The 18,700-nt window shown below is 38.7% G+C and overlaps 1 protein-coding gene across 1 annotated transcript in view; it reads right to left on the bottom strand.

Moving 5' to 3' along the window:
* Positions 1-18,700, bottom strand: part of MRC1 (mannose receptor C-type 1) — a 97,802-nt gene that overhangs the window by 42,301 nt on the left and 36,801 nt on the right. Inside the window, exons 7-11 of the mRNA XM_010354747.2 lie at positions 15,286-15,471; positions 11,914-12,071; positions 8,705-8,815; positions 4,887-5,002; positions 2,742-2,890 (exon numbers count right to left, since the gene is read on the bottom strand). Coding sequence (XP_010353049.1) covers positions 2,742-2,890; positions 4,887-5,002; positions 8,705-8,815; positions 11,914-12,071; positions 15,286-15,471 — 720 coding nt within the window. The remainder of the gene's footprint in view (positions 1-2,741; positions 2,891-4,886; positions 5,003-8,704; positions 8,816-11,913; positions 12,072-15,285; positions 15,472-18,700) is intronic.

Below are 18,700 nucleotides of genomic sequence, written 5' to 3'. Positions count from 1 at the left end.
ATAAAATATTTTATATTATCAAATTCACCATAATGGCAAAGATAGTAGTTTACTCTTTCTCTCTCTCTCTCCCTCCTTCCTTCCTCCATTCCTTCTTCCCTTCTTTCCTCCTTTCGTTCCTTCCTCCCCTCCTTCCCTTCCTTCTTCCCTTCCTTCCTTCCCTCTTTCCTTCCTTCTTCCCTTCCTCCCCTTTTTGGTTTTCTCCCTTCTTTCTTTCTTTTTTAATTCTTTAAGATTCTTTTCCTCCTGCTAAGGTCCACATAGGTTTTCCAGGACCAAAGTTTTTCACAGATTTCAAAATGAGGCACGCCTCAACTAGAGATTTTAGGTAAGTTACTCAAACACTCTGAACTTGCTTCAAATGCAAATACCAAGACCTGCCTCATAGAGCTTTAGGAATGCCAGCTTTAACAAAGAAGTACATAAAACAAAATGAGGATGCACTGAGCTGAATAGTTCTGTCTTACAGTCAAGGTTATTTCCAAATAGCAATTAACTAAGACAGAGCTTTGAAAGCATCAGGATTCCTCACTGCTAGGATGAAGTCATTTTTTTTATTATTAGACTTTTAAAGAACATGAAGTGCTGAGAAGTCATTCATGAAGTTTTGGGGAGGTACACCTTTTTTAGAATATTTTCTCTGAAATCGCTGATTCCCTGACACCTCAAGGGTTTTCCCTGATTCCGAAGATTGTCTCTTTCTCTTTGCAGCACCCAGTTAAAACCTGGTAACTGTGGAATAGATGACTACAGAGGCTATGGCGTCCCGTTAACCATCAGAATCAGTTCAGTTGACCTGATGCTCAGGCCCAAGCCCCAGGCTCCTTGCCCACTCCTCCTGAAGCTGTAAACTCAGCCAAAGAGGCCAGCCACCGTCCTTCCATCAAGGATATACCATGACAATGGTTGCAACTGGGTTCTGTTCCAGTTCCAACCATTGTTTTTCACTAAGGACATTCCAGGGCTCACTCTCAGAATCCTGCTGCTGGATGACACCACAGGCAAACTTAAGCAGTTTCACTTACAGAGTAAGACTTATCACTACTGCCAAGATGTGTTTTTAAAGTGTGTACTCAGCTCTTAATACACCATCCAGTTACTTCTTAAATCAACTGAAATCTTGCCATGGTTCAGAAAGTTCAATAATTCCATAAACAAGAATCACACTATTTAGGTTACTGATCTGTTTCCCTTATTGAAAACTGATAATGCAAATTATAGAACACTGAAGATTAGGACATATTAGGTCAGGTAGTAAATTGATAGACTTGAGCTATTATTTTTTAGCTTTTCTCCCAAGTACAATGAAATATTTGCTATAAGGGATGTTGAAATTTCTCTGTGTGTGGTCATACTAAACAATGTTGTGTGCTAGTGATACCACTGTATACAAAGTCAAAGAATCTTTCAGAGACTATTTCAGAAACAACTTACAACATCTTACTAGAGAAGGTAAATCAAAATATAGAGAGAGGCAAGCAGGGTGGTGCGAGTGTAAGTAGCACAGATTTGGGGATGACACAGATTAGTGTAAATCCATGCTTGGAAACTTTCTAGTCACATAAACTTCCTGAGTCTCAGTTTCCACTTTTTTTTTTTTTCTTTTAATGGAGTTTTGCTCTTGTCGCCCAGGCTGGAGTACAATGGCACAATCTCAGCTCACTGCAACCTCCGCCTCTCAGATTCAAGTGATTCTCCTGCCTCAGCCTCCCAAGTAGCTGGGATTACAGGCATACACCACTGCACTTGGCTAATTTTTGTATTTTTAGTAGAGATGGGGTTTCACTATGTTGGCCAAGCTAGTCTCGATCTCCTGACCTCAGGTGATCTTCCCGCCTCCTCCTCCCAAAGTGTTGGGATTACAGCCACTGCGCCTGACCTCCACTTCTTTTAAATGAAGATACTGAAGCCAGGTAACTGGCAGGGTTTTTATGAGGATAAAATAAAATCCAAGGCAAATAAAAGACTAAACATGGTAGCACATGGAAGATACGGAAATAACAAGTTCTGCATGAGCAATGTCCTTTGCTGCACCACCCAAGCACTCTAATATTTCAACTCCTAATTGCCCTGAAAAGTTTTATGTCCATTTAATACAGTTTTAGGTTTTCAGAAATAAGTCAACCAGGACAGGCACAGTGGCTCACTCCTGTAACCCCAGCACTTTGCGAGGCCGAGGCAAGTAGATCACTTGAGACCAGGAGTTCGAGACCAGCCTGGCCAACATGGTGAAACCCCGTTTCTACTAAAAATACAAAAATCAACCAGGCGTGGTGGTACATGCCTGTGGTCCCAGCTACTCTGGAGGCTGAGGCACGAGAATTGCTTGAACCTGGAAGGCTGAGGTTGCACTTAGCCAAGATGGTGCCACTGTACTCCAGCCTGAGCGACCGAGTGAGGCTCTGTCTCAAAAAAAAAAAAAAAAAAGAAGTCAACCATTTGAAACATTTGTGACCACTGAGAATTTCATGAATAGGTTTTAAGTAGACCAGTACCAGATAACCTAGCAAGATACCTAGCAAACTTTTCTTCCTTTTTTCTTTAGAACACTAAACTTATTGGGAAATTTTGGGGGAGGGGGGAGAAGAAAAGAAAAAACAAAAAGAGAATGAAAGATAAACTGTTACTAAAAGCATGATTAATTTACCTAGTCTATTTGGAGAGGTACCCGGAGGAATAACAGACTTTATCCAATGGATTCGTAGGGTGAACGCAACCCTCAACCTAAGCGCTGCCCATACCTGGCATATCCGAATTCCAGTGGGTGAACCGAACCTCTTCCTCGATGGTCCATTGAAAAGTTCCTTTGGTTTGTATATCTGAAAGTCCTGTCCAGAAATATTTTTCAGGCCTTAAGCCAACGAAACTAGTCAGGAACGCTTGTTCATATCTTTAAAAAGAAGAATTAACATTCAATTCAGTTTTCAAAACATTTATGCCAATTTTCAAAATTATCAATATGAAAACTATCTCAGTTCCATGTTTCAGCTATAATTGAATTGGTAATTCAAATATATTGTGTTATATCTGTATGTCATCTACATTATACACATTTTCACCAAGGAAATGTGAGCTTATGATGGAAAAATACCATATAACTGAGTATATAAAATCATTCAGATATACTCAAACCAACTCCCTCTAGCCCTCGCCAGCCCCTCTGCCTCTTCTAAAAATATCACAGAATTTTGAGAATACAAAGAAGAAAACTATTGCGTTTTAAAATACAGTGTTTTAAAAAATCAGTCCACTCTTCAAATAGTTCTACTGAATTATTGATTAAGCAAGTTCAAGGTTAGTAACGTTATCAAGGATAATACCCATGGAATAATCTGCATGAATTTCCCCGCTCAATTTTATTCTCTCATATCTCAGCTCTGAAACAAAAGAGAAAATTATCAAGACATATAGAGAAGCAGAGACTCAATCTCCAGAAAGAATGAGAAGCAGAATCATGAATTCTAACACTGTCTCTCCCTTTGGATTCTTGTCTGTGCATTTGGCATTAATCTGGGAACAATAAAATTCGGTTGACAAGGCACCAAAAAATGTGTCTGAAATGACAAACCAAACAATGGAGGCAGCAACATAGGCAAAAATCTGTCTTTCGAGAAAAAGAAAAATGGTGTCTGAAGTTTCCAGGAACGAAGAGAGTTGTAGATGACTTCAGAGAGAGCAGGAAGATAATACAGAGAAACCTAACAGCAATACAACATTTTATTTGACCATAGTGTAAATCATTTTATTCCCTAAACAAAACAAAACAAAAAAATTAAAAGTTCCAAACTCGATTTAGTTTCCTTAAATGTCTCTAAACCATATTTAACAACAGAGTTAGTGAACTCCTGAGGATAAATATTACAGAAGATACATAAGGAAAAAAATATAGTGAAATCATGTACATAATACACCAATAGACCAAAAGATCAATTATAGTGCAGACCAGAGTATGATCTCATGGTACCTAAAGGTGAGCAGTTCACCTCACTCACAGAAGATAAAAAGTACCTATGTTCTGAGTTTTAGATGTCAGCATCGTATTAGGGTGCTACTACCATATATTAGACATTTCATTACACATGAAAGCAGCATGTGGATAGAAATACAGTTCTTTTATAAAAACTATGAAAGGTTATGACATCTCTCATTTTTATCCAAAGATTTTTAATATCAACAGTATCCCCTACATGTTATTCGGTCTGCCTCGAAACTCCAGTAAATATAACTGATTGTACTAAAACTCCATAATTTCATTACTTCTTTACTGCAAGTGAAATAGATACTTCTCCATTTTTGGAAACTTTCTTCTGTGGCTAATCTAGAGATTTGCGTAGAGTAGGTGAAGAGTAAATAAATAAATCTTAAAAATAGATGGGACCGTAGAGATAAAAAATCACATAAACTTCTCTATGTCCGTGTGATTTTCCTGACCGATGAGTCTGTTAACCTAGCAAAGCAAAGAATGGAAGAATGGAAAGAATGAATGAATTATTCAGTAAATCTCTTTGCCTTCTTTTTTGGTGGACAGAGTGGTAAAGATATAACGTGATTTTGAGCTGGTAACTTTTAGTTACTTTCCTGCTTTAAAAAATTCAACATATAATGGATCATTAAAAAGTTAGCTCTATAAACTACATTTACTAGATTATTATTTGTAAACTGTTCTGAATGTTGCTTTATATTACTAAATTTAGCAAAAACGGTTTATAATGTTTGCAATGAGGAATCCAAATAAGAATATTATTTTTAATGTTTCTACCTTTACAAATCATACCTCAAGATCACACATAGTATGCACAGAAATTTAGAGTACGTTCATACTTGGGCTTTTCTGAAACTTTTTTCTATTTGACATATTTTTAAATGAAATTAAAATAGTTACATACCTGTCTTCAATAGTTGTTAAATAAGCATTCTCATTATTACAGGTTTGGTTTGCTTCTGCAAATGTTGAAAGCGTATGTCCAATCATATAGCAGTAAAAGTGATGTTTTTTCCAGCCCTATTAATGTTATCAAGCAATGAATAAATGAGCAGAGTTCATGCATATATATTATAAGATATTATTATTATTATTATTTGAAATGGAGTTTTGCTCTTGTTGCCCAGGCTGGAATGCAATGATGCAATCTTGGCTCATTGCAACCTCCGCCTCCCAGGTTCAAGCAATTCTCCTGCCTCAGCCTCCAGAGTAGCTGGGATTACAGGCACATGCCACCACACCTGGCCACTGTGCCCGGCCTTAGAAAATATTATTTTAATACTTTTTCTATCATGAAACTATTGGATAAACAATAGGAATGTCTAAAGAACACAACTCTGAAGAATCTGAAATGCAATGAAAATTATATACATAAACGAATAAAAGAAACAGTAGTACATCATTCCTCTTATGACAAATTATGCACATAATTAGGGGCAATCATGTGCCCTTCTAATGTATCCTGCTTCTAATGTATCCTGCAACAAAAACTATTTGTGAAATGTTCACTGAGGAAACTGAACAGAATGGCTAAGATACCAGTTTTAGAATAAGTAACCACAGGAAAGAATTTGGGGAAGCGCAAGCCTAGTTGCCTATGGAAGACAATACTAGAAGATAGGTATAAAGCTACATCATTTGGTCATAGGAGACCACTTTTCAAACTTCAGGCAGCATGATTCAGCATTGTTCCTCCTTCTCCCATACTCCAAATACACAGAAATGGCCAGGCATAGTGGCTCATGCCTGTAATCCCAGCACTTTGGGAGTCCAAGGTGGCAGGATGGCTTCAGCCCAGGAGTTCAAGACCAGCCTGGGCAACATAGGGAGTCCTTATCTTTACAGAAAATTTTATAAAATTAGCTAGGCATGATGGCATGTGCCTGTAGTCCCAGCTACTCGAGAAGCTGAGGCAGGAGGATTGACTGAGCCAAGGAGGTCGAGGCTACAGTGAGTCACAATCAATCACACCACTGCACTCGAGCCTGGGTGACAAAGTGAGACCCTGTCGAAAGAAGGAAGGAAGGAAGGAAGGAAGGAAGGAAGGAAGGAAGGAAGGAAGGAAGGAAGGAAGGAAGGAAAGAAAGAAGGAAAGAAGGAAAGATGGAAAGAAAGAAAGAAATGCTAAATAAAAACATAACAATAAATGAAAAATCCATACTAGAGTTTGAAAGGTAGAAGGGGGAAATCTCCAGATACCCAAATTTGGTAGCATACTAAAAGCTGAATGGAAAATGCACAAACTAAATTGTTGTCGGCCAAGGATATATGAGATCCTTAATTAAGGTCCTAGGGGCTATGGTGTTAGTGTCCACACAGAATATGATATTTGGCCTTTGTCTCACTTGAGGCAGGGAGTTGAAACTGAGGTCCTTGTATAAAAATGATACCACTAACCCCTATAACCCCTTGGTTAAAGGAGAACTAGAACATTCTGCCCACAGAACCAGGAAATGACAGTGTCTTATCATCTACCTGGGGTTCTGAGTACCAGAAAAAAACAATTCCTGAGTCTGAAAATAAATACCAAGTTTGTGCCACAGATGAGTGACAGTTCCAAGTTTATGCTATCCACATTGCATAGGAATCCACAGCCAAAAAATTAAAGTCATACTTAATCTGTAAAAGGAGAATCTCTAAAGCACTCCAAGAAGTAGAATGCAAAACCACACATCAGAAATACGCCCACCAACCAGGTCAAGAGAGACTGTGACGTTTGGGGAGACGGGTGGGGATGGAGAGATCACTAAATCACAACCAAAAACAACAAACTGGCCAGGAGCAGTGGCTCACACCTGTAATCCCAGCGCTTTGGAAGGACGAGGCGGGTGGATCACTTGAGGTCAGGAGTTCAAGACCACCCTGGCCAACATGGTGAAACCCTGTTTCTACTGAAAATGCAAAAATTAGCCGAGCGTGATGGCACGTGCCTATAGCCCCAGCTATTTGGGAGGCTGAGGCAGCAGAATTGCGTGAACCCATGTGGTGGAGGTTGTGGTGAGCTGAGATCGTGTCACTGCATTCCAGCCTGGACAATAGGGCAAGACTCTGTCTCAAAAACAACAACAACAACAAACCATATGAGAAAACAATCCATTTTAAGGAAGAGTCAACAACAGGTGTTTTTAAAGTGGTAAAGTTGTTTAAACTCTTTGTGCTTCAGTTTCCTCTTCTTTTTAATCAGGACTATAATATTAATCCTGTAAATCTATTAGAATGCAATAATTGTACTTGATAAAGGACTGCTATTATTTTATTTTTATTATCATCCTAATGATTAAACAGGATTATTATCAAGATTTTAGATGTGTAGGAAAATAGAAAAAATAAAACTTAGATTGATTAAAAGTAATAAAAATGTAAGGTTTGTTATTTTTAGAAAATGACAGTAATATACAAACTATTGTGCAAGCATATGATCAGGCAAAGAATATGAACGTATGTTGGAACTGAAACAAAGGATAGTGGTCTAGGGACAGGAGACCTGGGTTATAACCTTGCCTCTGTTTCTATCAGAAAGCTACATTGCTTCTCTGAGCTGAAGTTTCCAGAATTCAAAACTTAGAAGAGGAACTTTGAAATCACCCAGGTCCTTTGTGCCTCTTCCATGCTATGATTTTCCATTATCTGCTCTATTTCTTTATGGTTTATTTTTATAGTAGCAAATTATCCACTTTCTGGTACGTATTATAAGATTATGTAACCACAACGTAATACTCTCGGGAAAAAAAAATAGCTTCTACTTCGTTTCTATTCAAAGAAAATGAGAAAGGAGAAAAGAGGAAGTAGTAATCAAACAGAAAAATGAAAACCATAAACCCTGTGTTTTTGAAGCTTCTGTGTGCTTTAAAAAACTATTTCACAGGGACCACTAAGTTAATGTGGGTACCAGTTGGAGGCTGGATTTCCTACCTCCCCACTGCAGTGACCTACTGAGAAGAATCCTCTCCAGGAGATGCCTCATCAGAAATATTATAAATGGGGAAAAATGACTAAGGATCGTTTGCTATCAGCAACTTGCGGGTATCTACCGGAAATGTTCTTAACAACCCATAGGATGACAGACTGTAGTAGACTATGGATGACACCTTCTCCCGTGGCCTGTCCTCAACTTAGCCAGACTCTCTCTGATGTGCCATTTTTAGTTCCTGTTCTCTCTCTTCCAATTCCCGAGACATCCTGAAAGGAGCTACTGGCCTTGTGTATCTCCATATCAACTATAAAGAATTTCCAAAGAAAACTTTAAGGAGAGCTGGGCGCGGTGGCTCAAGCCTGTAATCCCAGCACTTTGGGAGGCCGAGATGGGCAGATCACGAGGTCAGGAGATCGAGACCATCCTGGCTAACACGGTGAAACCCCGTCTCTACTAAAAATACAAAAACTAGCCGGGCGAGGTGGCGGGCGCCTGTAGTCCCAGCTACTCGGGAGGCTGAGGCAGGAGAATGGTGTGAACCCGGGAGGCGGAGCTTGCAGTGAGCTGAGATCTGGCCACTGCACTCCAGTCCGGGCGACAGAGCGAGACTCCGCCTCAAAAAAAAAAAAAAAAAAAGAAAACTTTAAGGAGAACAGTGAGATCAAACACTAACAATAAGCCACTGAAGATTGAGACAGCGGAAACCCTTGGCTACTGCAATAACAAGGCACTTTCACACATAAAAATAAAGCCAACTGTATCAATTCATATGTGCTCAGCTTAAGTCACTGTGGGCATGGCGCACTCACTTTCTTGCAGCCTTCTTCGACTTCCACTATTTCTGGACTTTGGCTTCGTGATTTCATCTTGCAGATGTAGCCAAGAGGCCACTCACAGCCCCGATCTGCCCAGTAGCCATCCTGCAGGGAGCAGAGAGAAAAAAAATAAAGGATTATCAGTTGTTGTTTTTTTTTTTTGAGACAGAGTCTCACTCTGTCCCCCAGGCTGGAGTGCAGTGGCATCATCTTGGCTCATAGCAACCTCTGCCTCCCAGGTTCAAGTGATTCTCCTGCCTCAGCCCCCCAAGTAGCTAGGATTACAGGCACCCACCACCACGCCCTGCTAATTTTTTGTATTTTTAGTAGAGACGGGGTTTCACCATGTTGGACAGGCTGGTCTCAAACTCCTGACCTCAGGCAATCCGCCCACCTTGGCCTCCCAAAGTGCTGGGATTACAGGCGTGAGCCACTGTGCCTGGCCAGTTCTAGACTTTGATGTTATTTTCTTGTAACTGTGCCTCAGAGGAGGAAAATTAAGATCCAAGGTTATTGAGAGAAAACAGCATCTACCAAAAGGAAAGGTAATTGACATGCTCACATGTAAACAGTAATTTTGACTCTGGCTACAAACATGTAAAAAGAGATTGGAACCCCAGTATGAATTTATATCTGAGATGTCCAAGCCACTGTTTAGAGGAATCCAGGGAGAAATTAAAAATGTCTATAAGTCCTTAGATGATGGTGCTCACAAAAGGTTTGCATGCAGCCTCTTCATCAATCTCTGCAGTCAGCTCTGTCTTCAAATTAATCAAGTTCATATAAGCCATCCAGAAAAATCTCCCACACCCAACACACCAAACTTGAAAACATTATGAAACCGCAGTCATCTTTCCTCCCTTCTTCCTATTTCTACCGATGAGTTTTCTCCTGGATCTGAGGCTCAATCTTCCACTTTATTTCAGATTCTATCCTCTCCCTTTTCCTTTGAGATTTCATGTTAACAGGACCTCTCCTTTCCTTCCCTTTGCTGCTAAACATCTTGAAAAAAATGTTTTCTGGGCCAAGCACGGTGGCTCACGCCTATAATCCCAGCACTCTGGGAGGCCGAGGCGGGTGGATCACCTGAGGTCAGGAGTTCAAGACTAGCCTGGCCAACATGGTGAAACCCTGTCTCTACTAATAATGCAAAAAAATTAGCTGAGTGTGGTGGCGCACACCTGTAATCTCGGCTACTCAGGAGGCTGAGGCAGGAGAATCACTTGAACTCTCGAGGCAGAGGTTGCATTGAGCCAAGATTGTGCCATTGCACTCTAGCCTGGGCAGCAAGAGCGAAACTCCATCTCAAAAATAAATAAATAAATAAATAAATAAATAAAAAATGTTTTCTGTATTGTCTGTCTTTAATGCCCCATCTCTTAGTTGGTCTCGGCCCAATGCAATCTAATACGGAAGCCTTTAGCCAGAGTAATATTTATAAATTGCCACTTTGGTCTCACCCCTCTGAGACAATTCATATTTCTTGAACCTCAGTTCCTACCCACCCTTCCGGCTCTAACTTCATGATTTCAACCACACTGACCTTTCACCTCCTCCAAGCATGCTGCTTTCTGGTTTCTTCTGTCTACTCTTTGGATAGTTAACACCTAATATGTTCTTAAACTTTCAATCCATCACGATAAAAACAACCACAATGACAAAAATAATAGCCACAGTGACAAAAATAAACAACCATAATGACAAAAATTATTGAACAATAAATATGGGCTGGGAACTGTGTACTATACATGCATTATTTAATACTTATATCCTGGGCCTGGCACAATGGCTCATGCCTGAAATCTCAACACTTTGGGAAGGTGAGGTGGGCAGATTGCTTGAGCTTAAGAGTTCAAGACTAGCTTGGGCAACATGGCAAAAACCCATCTCTACCAAAAATACAAAAACTTAGCCAGGCATGGTGGCATGCACCTGTAGTCACAGCTATTTGGAAGGCCTGAACCCAGGAGGTCAAGACTGCAATGAGCTGAGATTGCACCATTGCACTGAAGCCTGGGTGACAGAGCAAGACTCTGTCTTAAACAAACAAGCTATAACAACAACAAAACACCTCATATCCACAGGTGAGCTGACTACAGCTCTTATTTCCACTTTGCAAATAAAGGCATCAGTCATGCAGCAAAACCCAGCCTCTTAATCACTGTGTTTATTGTCTATTAATAAAAGATAAATTTGATGACATTTTTCAGTCACTAAGGTCATATTTTAATCATAGACACCATCATTTCATATGACATCTCCATATAAACTGAAAAAAATGAATGTAGCTCCCCAAGTACAGGTTCCAGGCCTCATCTACCATAGTTCTAAGTAGGTCCACATCTACTCGGTGTATATTTATCTCTTATATATATATGGGGCTATGATCTCTTTTTACATATATGTACACACACATACATATATATCTCTTGTTACATCTCTTGTAATCATATATATGGCTTATAATCACTTTTTACATGTACCTACATAATCATATATATATGGCTTAATTAGTCAAATGAGAGCTTTGGTATATATATATATATATATATATATATATATATATATATATATATACACCATTATAATATGGCACTATATATATATATGGCCATATATATAGTGCCATAGGAACAATATGAGTATTTGTTATAGGCCAATTTCATCCTTGAACCAAAAGTTTCTGTCTGTCGCTTCAGTGATCCTCTTGAAAATTTATCTTTGGGTCAGGTGTGATGGCTCACGCCTGTAATTCCAGCACTTTGGGAGGCTGAGGCAGGCAGATCATGAGGTCAGGAGTTTGAGACCAGCCTAGCCGATATGGTGAAACCCTGTCTCTACTAAAAATACAAAAATTAGCCGGGTGTGGTGGCACGTGCCTGTAGTCCCAGCTACTCGGGAGGCTGAGACAGAAAAATCACTTGAACGAGGGAGGTGGAGGTCACAGTGAGCTGAGATCACGCCACTGCACTCCAGCCTGGGCGACAGAGCGAGACTCCATCTCAAAAAAGAAAAAAAAATTTGACTTTGCTAGACAATTGAGAGGGATTCAAGAAATCAAATCTGAATTTTGGTTCACCTTTGATCCATGCCAATTTATGCAGAATAAAAACAATCTAAACAAACATATGTAATTGAGTGGGACAGAAGGAAAAATCCCCTGTGACTTTCATTATAAATATCAGTAATTCAAGCAGCCTTACCTTGCCTTTCATCACCACACAATCTTCCTGTCTGTTGTTTTCATGGCTTGGTTCTCCACGAAGCCATTTGGTAAATGTTACAGGGGTCCCATCACTCCACTCAAAGTACATTTGAATCTTAATGTCATTTAAGCCAATCCACAATTCATCATTTGGCTCTAAACAGGAAGAAACACACAGTAGTATATACAAGGTTGCTTTCCAAAGGTCGGGGGGGTAAAAGGAACGGAAGGCACTCTGCTTCATCAACAGGGCTCTACTTCCCTTGATATGATCACCATCATGAAAGATAGTCCTCATGTGTATTCATCTGACCTACATGCTGTCGACTTAGATGGCAACTACATTTTACCTTGTTAGCTTGAGGTTGTGTAGTGTACTCTTTACATTGTGAATATGACTGTATTCTTTAGCGGAAATATTATAGATTGTATCTCCTGGCAGTTACAAAAACAAAATTGAGGTAGGTCTATTACTATGCTCTATCTTACGAAGCTGCTTTTATTGTTACAAATAATTTACCATGTCAATTGCACTCATATTATTGGAAATATGGTAGCCTATTTATATACATCTATTTGACTATGATTAAATTGATGAATGTTTTAAAATAACAAAAAGTTTAAACAGCTTCTATTTTACTGACTGTTGCTATCAAGAACATTCTAGGTGCTTCTGTTAAAGATCAATCAGTGTACTGAGAGTGAAAAGTATTTATATAGTGAAAGAATTATAAACCAAGAGGTGAGACTTGCGCCTGACATTTGGTAGCTACTTCCTAGGCTGTGCACACAAACGAATCTGTAATCATTTTCACCATGAAATGCCATGAAATTCCAGCAAAACTTCAATAACAAATGAGGTTAAAACCAAAACAACCAATATAGATTTAAAATGTGACCATTTTGTTTTGAAATTCTATGGAGAGCATTATTGATTTTATAAGTAGGTGCCATGCTAAAAATTCCTAAATATCACAACAAAAATGGGACAAAGTTAAAGTCAATGAAGGTTTAAGATGTCATGGCTAAAAGATAAACTTGTCTAAATTAAAAAAAAAAGTTAAAGCATACACAAATCAATATCTATCTAATTCACACAACTGGGAGTCCCATCGTGAATGCTTGATGTATGATCATTTAGTGGTATAACACAATTAGTTGCCAAAGTATTGTAAAGATGATGTTGTGGTAGAAAATGAGGAAAATATCACAATATATAAGAATCTCCCTAAGCGGTTTAGTCTCTTCCTCCTGAAAGTTGCCATTCAACTTTGCTTTTGGAGAAGTCGCTGGCTGGCCTGGCGCCAGCCCTGGCAGATGTTTCCAGTGCCGTGGAGAATGAATGACATTGCCAAGATGATCCTCTTCTTCTTTCACTTGATTTGCAGATCGTGATCTCTTCAGCAACAAATATAGGCTTCCAAGTGACCTCATGTAGCCCTCAAAGATTTCAATTGAAGATCAAAGAAAAACTAACCTCCTAAGTCCCATAGAGTATAGTATTAAGAGTTTTCTATATACATATTTCTCACTAAATTGTTCTTCCCCTATAACTCCTTCAATTCCTAAGCACAATCTTGATCCTAGAAAAATATATAAGATGTGAGTATAAAGTTGTTATGCTGATTTTCATCAATCAGTTGGGGAAGTTGTATTCATTGGTATAATCACAACTTACGTGTAAAGGTCTCAAAGTATTCACTTGAAATATACTTCCACGATTAATACAAAAGCTATCATCTCAACCATCTAAAAAAATTTCTAGGCTTTTTTTTAGAAACTATAATTTTAACTCTACAACTTTACTTGTATTATTATTATTTTATTGCTTAAAATAAAACCTTATCAGTAATTTTAATGGAAGGTTTTCTAATTTATTAATTCTCAAGCTGAATTGCAAAGCAACTTTGACCATCCAATTTCCTGAAATAATTATAGCAATAAAAACACCAGGTTTCTTTCTTTTACTACAGTATGTTATAGAAAGTAGGAGTTAAATGTGCACTCTAGTTCTATAGCATCCTAACTAACCTGTTTTCTGCTAAATCATTTGCAAACTTTACTGGCTATGACAAGTGCCACACTAAATTTAAGTAACTCTTATTCAGACATATCGGTTCTGATTCCATTATTATCTTCTAGTGTGAATTTTCCAGGATAGGTAGACACAGAATACCCAAGAAATTGTTCATAGGCTGCAGCTGGGCTATTCTTATGGCCTAAGACACTCAATGGGGTCAACGCAGGAGGATGGATATCATTTGATAGGTGCTAGGGGTAGGAGTGTTTCGGGGTCTTTTAAGTCTTTCTCTGGTACTACTCTGTTTTTTTCTCATCTATTTGTTAATTGCTTTTTCCTCTCCTCCCCCAGCCCCCATCAGTTTCCAAGCACTATGTGTCAGGAAGCTGTCTCCACCATCTCCACCATCCATTTCCTCTTGTTTTGCTGGGGGGAAATGAAGAGCAGCTGCAGCTATTCAGCAGCCTCATCAGTGGAAGATGAAAATGATCATCATTTAATCAACAAGCACTGCTGAGTGCCCATTATCATTATGCTGTTTCTCAAGTCGCTCGTCTTCGGGACAAGCATTCCCAACTCATTTTATTCATCTATTTTTTTCTTTCTGGTTAGTACATTTTCTATGTATTTTTAATTATGCACCTAAAATTGAGACATACATTTCCTTAGAAAAAAATTTTTTTAGTAGAGACGAGGTCTTACTATGTTCCCTGGGCTGGCCTCAAACTCTTGGGCTTAAGCTATCCTCCCACCTTGGCCTCCCAAAGTGGTGGGATTATAGGCATGAGCCACTGTATCTTGGCCAAGAAATATATTTCTTTAAAAGGTTTAGGCTGACATCTAACCATTACAAAAAAATTCTATATTTTTCACTGTTCAACACCCTCCCAGCATCAGCTAAATTCACAAAGAAGAAAGAAATCCAAAGTCTGAAACAGTCCATTTAGAGATCTTTTTTAGGAGATAAAATATGGACCTAAGAAAAGAAGATACACACATACACACACATAGATAATTCCAAGGAATTAATCATTGTTGACAAGCGTAAGGTAGACTGCTCTGAATCCAGATAATACATTAAAAAATAATGTTTTAAAACTATCTATAAATGGATTACACATTAAAAGAAAAAAATTGAATTATCTTTCAGTGATAAGAATTCTTTCAATTATTATACAATTTTCACATTGTGGCATTTTTAGCATTTGTGATTAAATTCATACATTGTTCATTGAATTATTAATTTACATTGATTAAATTTGATGTTTCTAATAAAATTTTCCAGAGGTAGGTAGAGAGGGGTGCTCCCAGGATTAAGGCCAAGTATATTATCACTGTCAGGCTTCTCACCATATCCTAGCTGGGAGATAATAAAGTCAAATTCCTCAATGGTGTGGATACTTGCTAGGTCACCACCTTCCTTCCTGCATGTGGTCAGAGCATCTCTCTGGATTTTCTTCTCATCTCTGTGAATCTTGTAACAGTGGCCGGCATATGGCCACCACTGACTAGGACAGTGAGTAGGCACATCACTTTCTGGAAACAAAAAGGGGGGGGTGGAAAAAATTTTTTAAATATTTGATTAAAACTATAACAATATTTTAATCATTTTATATAATACATGAAACAGCTTATAGTCATTAGGCAAATAAAGGTAATATTTAGTTTTTATTTTTGCGGCATACATATTCACAAAAGATAGACAAGCCATATACTATTTTGTTGGTTTTTAGACAAAACAAAAGAACCTACTTTTTAGTCAAATGGGATATCACCTTATCAATTTTCTTTCTTTCTTTTTTTTTTTTTTTTAAGAGACGAGGTCTCACTCTGTACCCCAGGCTGGAGTGCGGTGGTATGATTATGTCTCATTGCAGCCTCAACCTCCTGGGCTCAAGCAATCCTCCTGCCTCAGCCTCCTGAGTAGCTGCAACTACAGGGCATAAGCCACTGTACTTGGCTATGGGAAATTTCTTTTTAAAAAGTTGTACCTATAACAAAACTATACTAATATATATTAGATTATCTAAATCTTGTCAGCAAACCTGAACTAAGCATCTGTTATGCACTGTTTAAACGCTGGAGGCCGGACAGCTTTGAGGGACTAAACACATCCTCTAAAAGATTTGAATTTACTTTATTCTATGGACATTAGGGAGCTAGTCACTCTTGAGAGGCAGATTAGTGTTGAAGTAGACAGCTGGAATGGTTGGGGGACAAATGGTCCTCAAGGAGCCTCCGCCACCATAGCCACACGAGTCAGCTACCTGTTGCCTCAAAACAAACCCACTACCATTTACTTGCTCCCCAAAACTGACACGTGCTCTTGTAACTAGGAGAGGGATTTGGAGTCAGAACTCGTAAAACCTGAATGTACGGTGAGTTGTGTGATCTTAGGCAAGTCACATCACATGAACAGAAGTAGCCATACAGATGAAAATTTTTAAATGAGATTAATACTAACACTAATATCAAACCCCCCACCCTGTGTTCTTCTGAACTAGAAAAGAATAGAGAAAGTGTGCTTGTAAACCACAAACACCACACAATCATTATTTAATTAAACCAGTTGTCAACATCCTCAGGATCGCTACTAATAGCATCAAATTGTATAATCTTGATTATATACTGCAAAAATTTACTTTAGGCCGGGCGCGGTGGCTCAAGCCTGTAATCCTGGCACTTTGGGAGGCCGAGATGGGCGGATCACGAGGTCAGGAGATCGAGACCATCCTGGCTAACACGGTGAAACCCCGTCTCTACTAAAAAATACAAAAAAAAAACTAGCCGGGTGAGGTGGCGGGTGCCTGTAGTCCCAGCTACTCAGGAGGCTGAGGCAGGAGAATGGCATAAGCCCAGGAGGCGGAGCTTGCAGTGAGCTGAGATCCGGCCACTGCACTCCAGCCTGGGCGACAGAGTGAGACTTCGTCTCAAAAAAAAAGAAAAAAATAAAATAAAATAAAATAAAAATTTACTTTAATAGTAATGAGCTAGGGCAAACTGACAATAAAGACATTTGAAGGCAGAAACTCACTTTATTCATCCCTGTTGCCTTGAGCCTGGCACGGGGCCTGATACGTATAGGTGTATTGAGTATTGGAAGAGAAAAAAAAATTGAAGTTATAGCTGATATATAGCTGCTTGTTATTACTATTCTAGAGATACTTTTTCAAATGGTACTTTGGCAACATGTTTTGCTTAGAGGGGGACTATATTACCAAATGAAAGTGAAGTTATATATTATTTAAGCTCATATTAAATGTTTTCAAATGGCTGCCTTAGTATATGTTCATTATAGGGTAACTTTCTTCACTATTCCTTTAATTCCTGAATTGGTCCTATCTTCCCTTAAAGGTGGAGAGTATCTGAAATATCATTGTTTAAGCCTAGGATTCTGTGCCCCGTAGCCATGCAAGGAACTAATCAGTCATGAGGCTCAAATGGTGTACAATTATAATAAAAATGCATATTTTTAAAAATACAATTTAGATTCTGTGCACGTCCAGTGGTTAAAAAAAAAAAAAAAAAAAAGGAAGAAAAAGAAAAAGAAAGAAAGGTTAGCACAGCTTTGGAGCCCTCTGGTGGGTTATTTTAATTTTGCTACCCAGGAAATTGACAATAGGATCAGCCAATGCTGAGTCCTTCAAAAACTGAACCGATGAACTTCAAAAATATTTGAAAGCATGAAAACAACCAACTTGAGTGACATGAAGGGGAGGTCCCTGGGGCAGCCACAGAAGATGGTTTGTTCCTCTAGCCACAGCTCATGTGCTCAGTGGCCACGTGTGGTTAGTGCCTGTTAAGCCAGACCGTACAGCCCTAGAGACCTGAGGATTATGGATGAACGGGTTAGTGTTACAAGAATTCACAGGGTTTGAGGTTGAATTCTTGCCTAAGGATGTTGCCAATCCTGTATGTTGCATAATTTGAACTCTGATACGCTTTTCCAGGTTCTGGTTTATCTGAGTTTATAGATAAAACAGAATCATTAATCCAGGGAGTATAGAGATGTTCAGAAACTCACGTCAAGCGGTTAGTAAGTGAAGGAGGCATCACAGAGAAATAAGAATGTACTGAGTGTTTGATGAAATGAACAAAATTTTATCTCAGGAAGAAGAGTCATGAATATTTCCATTTTACAGATGAGGATACCCAACACCGGCAGGGTAAGCAGTAAGGCCAAGTTACAGAATTCTGACTGCTGTACCAGAGAAACTATAAAATAACTATTCTCCTCTTTGGCAACATGGAAATTCCAAGTCTTAGAAAGAGAATTGTATGAAGTCTTCCAAAAAGGAAAAAATATGCTATTTCTCCTAGAGGAGGAATAGTGGAGGTAAAATGCAAAAATGATGGGCTTTCCCTGAAGATACCCACTGTCATTATGGAGAGCCTGTAAAGTATAATCAAACCCAACATCCATGACCCTCATCTATATCTATTTAAGATTTTGGCCAAATCTACATCAATTAAAATCGCAAACACATCTCCTCCCTAATCCAACAAGTCCACTTCCAGGAATTACCATGTGCATGAAATGATGTGCATATAATGTATAGAGTTATTCACTTCAGGGCTGTTTGTATTAATAAAAGATTGGAAGTAAATTAAATTAAAAATCCATTAACAGGAGACTGGTCAAAAAAATATATGTACTGTCTCTGCAATAGCTTTTGGACAGCCATGAAAATACACATAGAAGCTATTTATATTCTATATGGAATGATGTCCAAAATTGTTATTAAGTGGAAAACTTAAGGTAAAA

This window comes from Rhinopithecus roxellana, chromosome 11, assembly GCF_007565055.1.
Source record: "Rhinopithecus roxellana isolate Shanxi Qingling chromosome 11, ASM756505v1, whole genome shotgun sequence".
NCBI classification, from domain to species: Eukaryota; Metazoa; Chordata; class Mammalia; order Primates; family Cercopithecidae; genus Rhinopithecus; species Rhinopithecus roxellana.
Note: the sequence above shows the minus strand (reverse complement) of the source record. Positions and strands in the feature narration are given on the sequence as shown.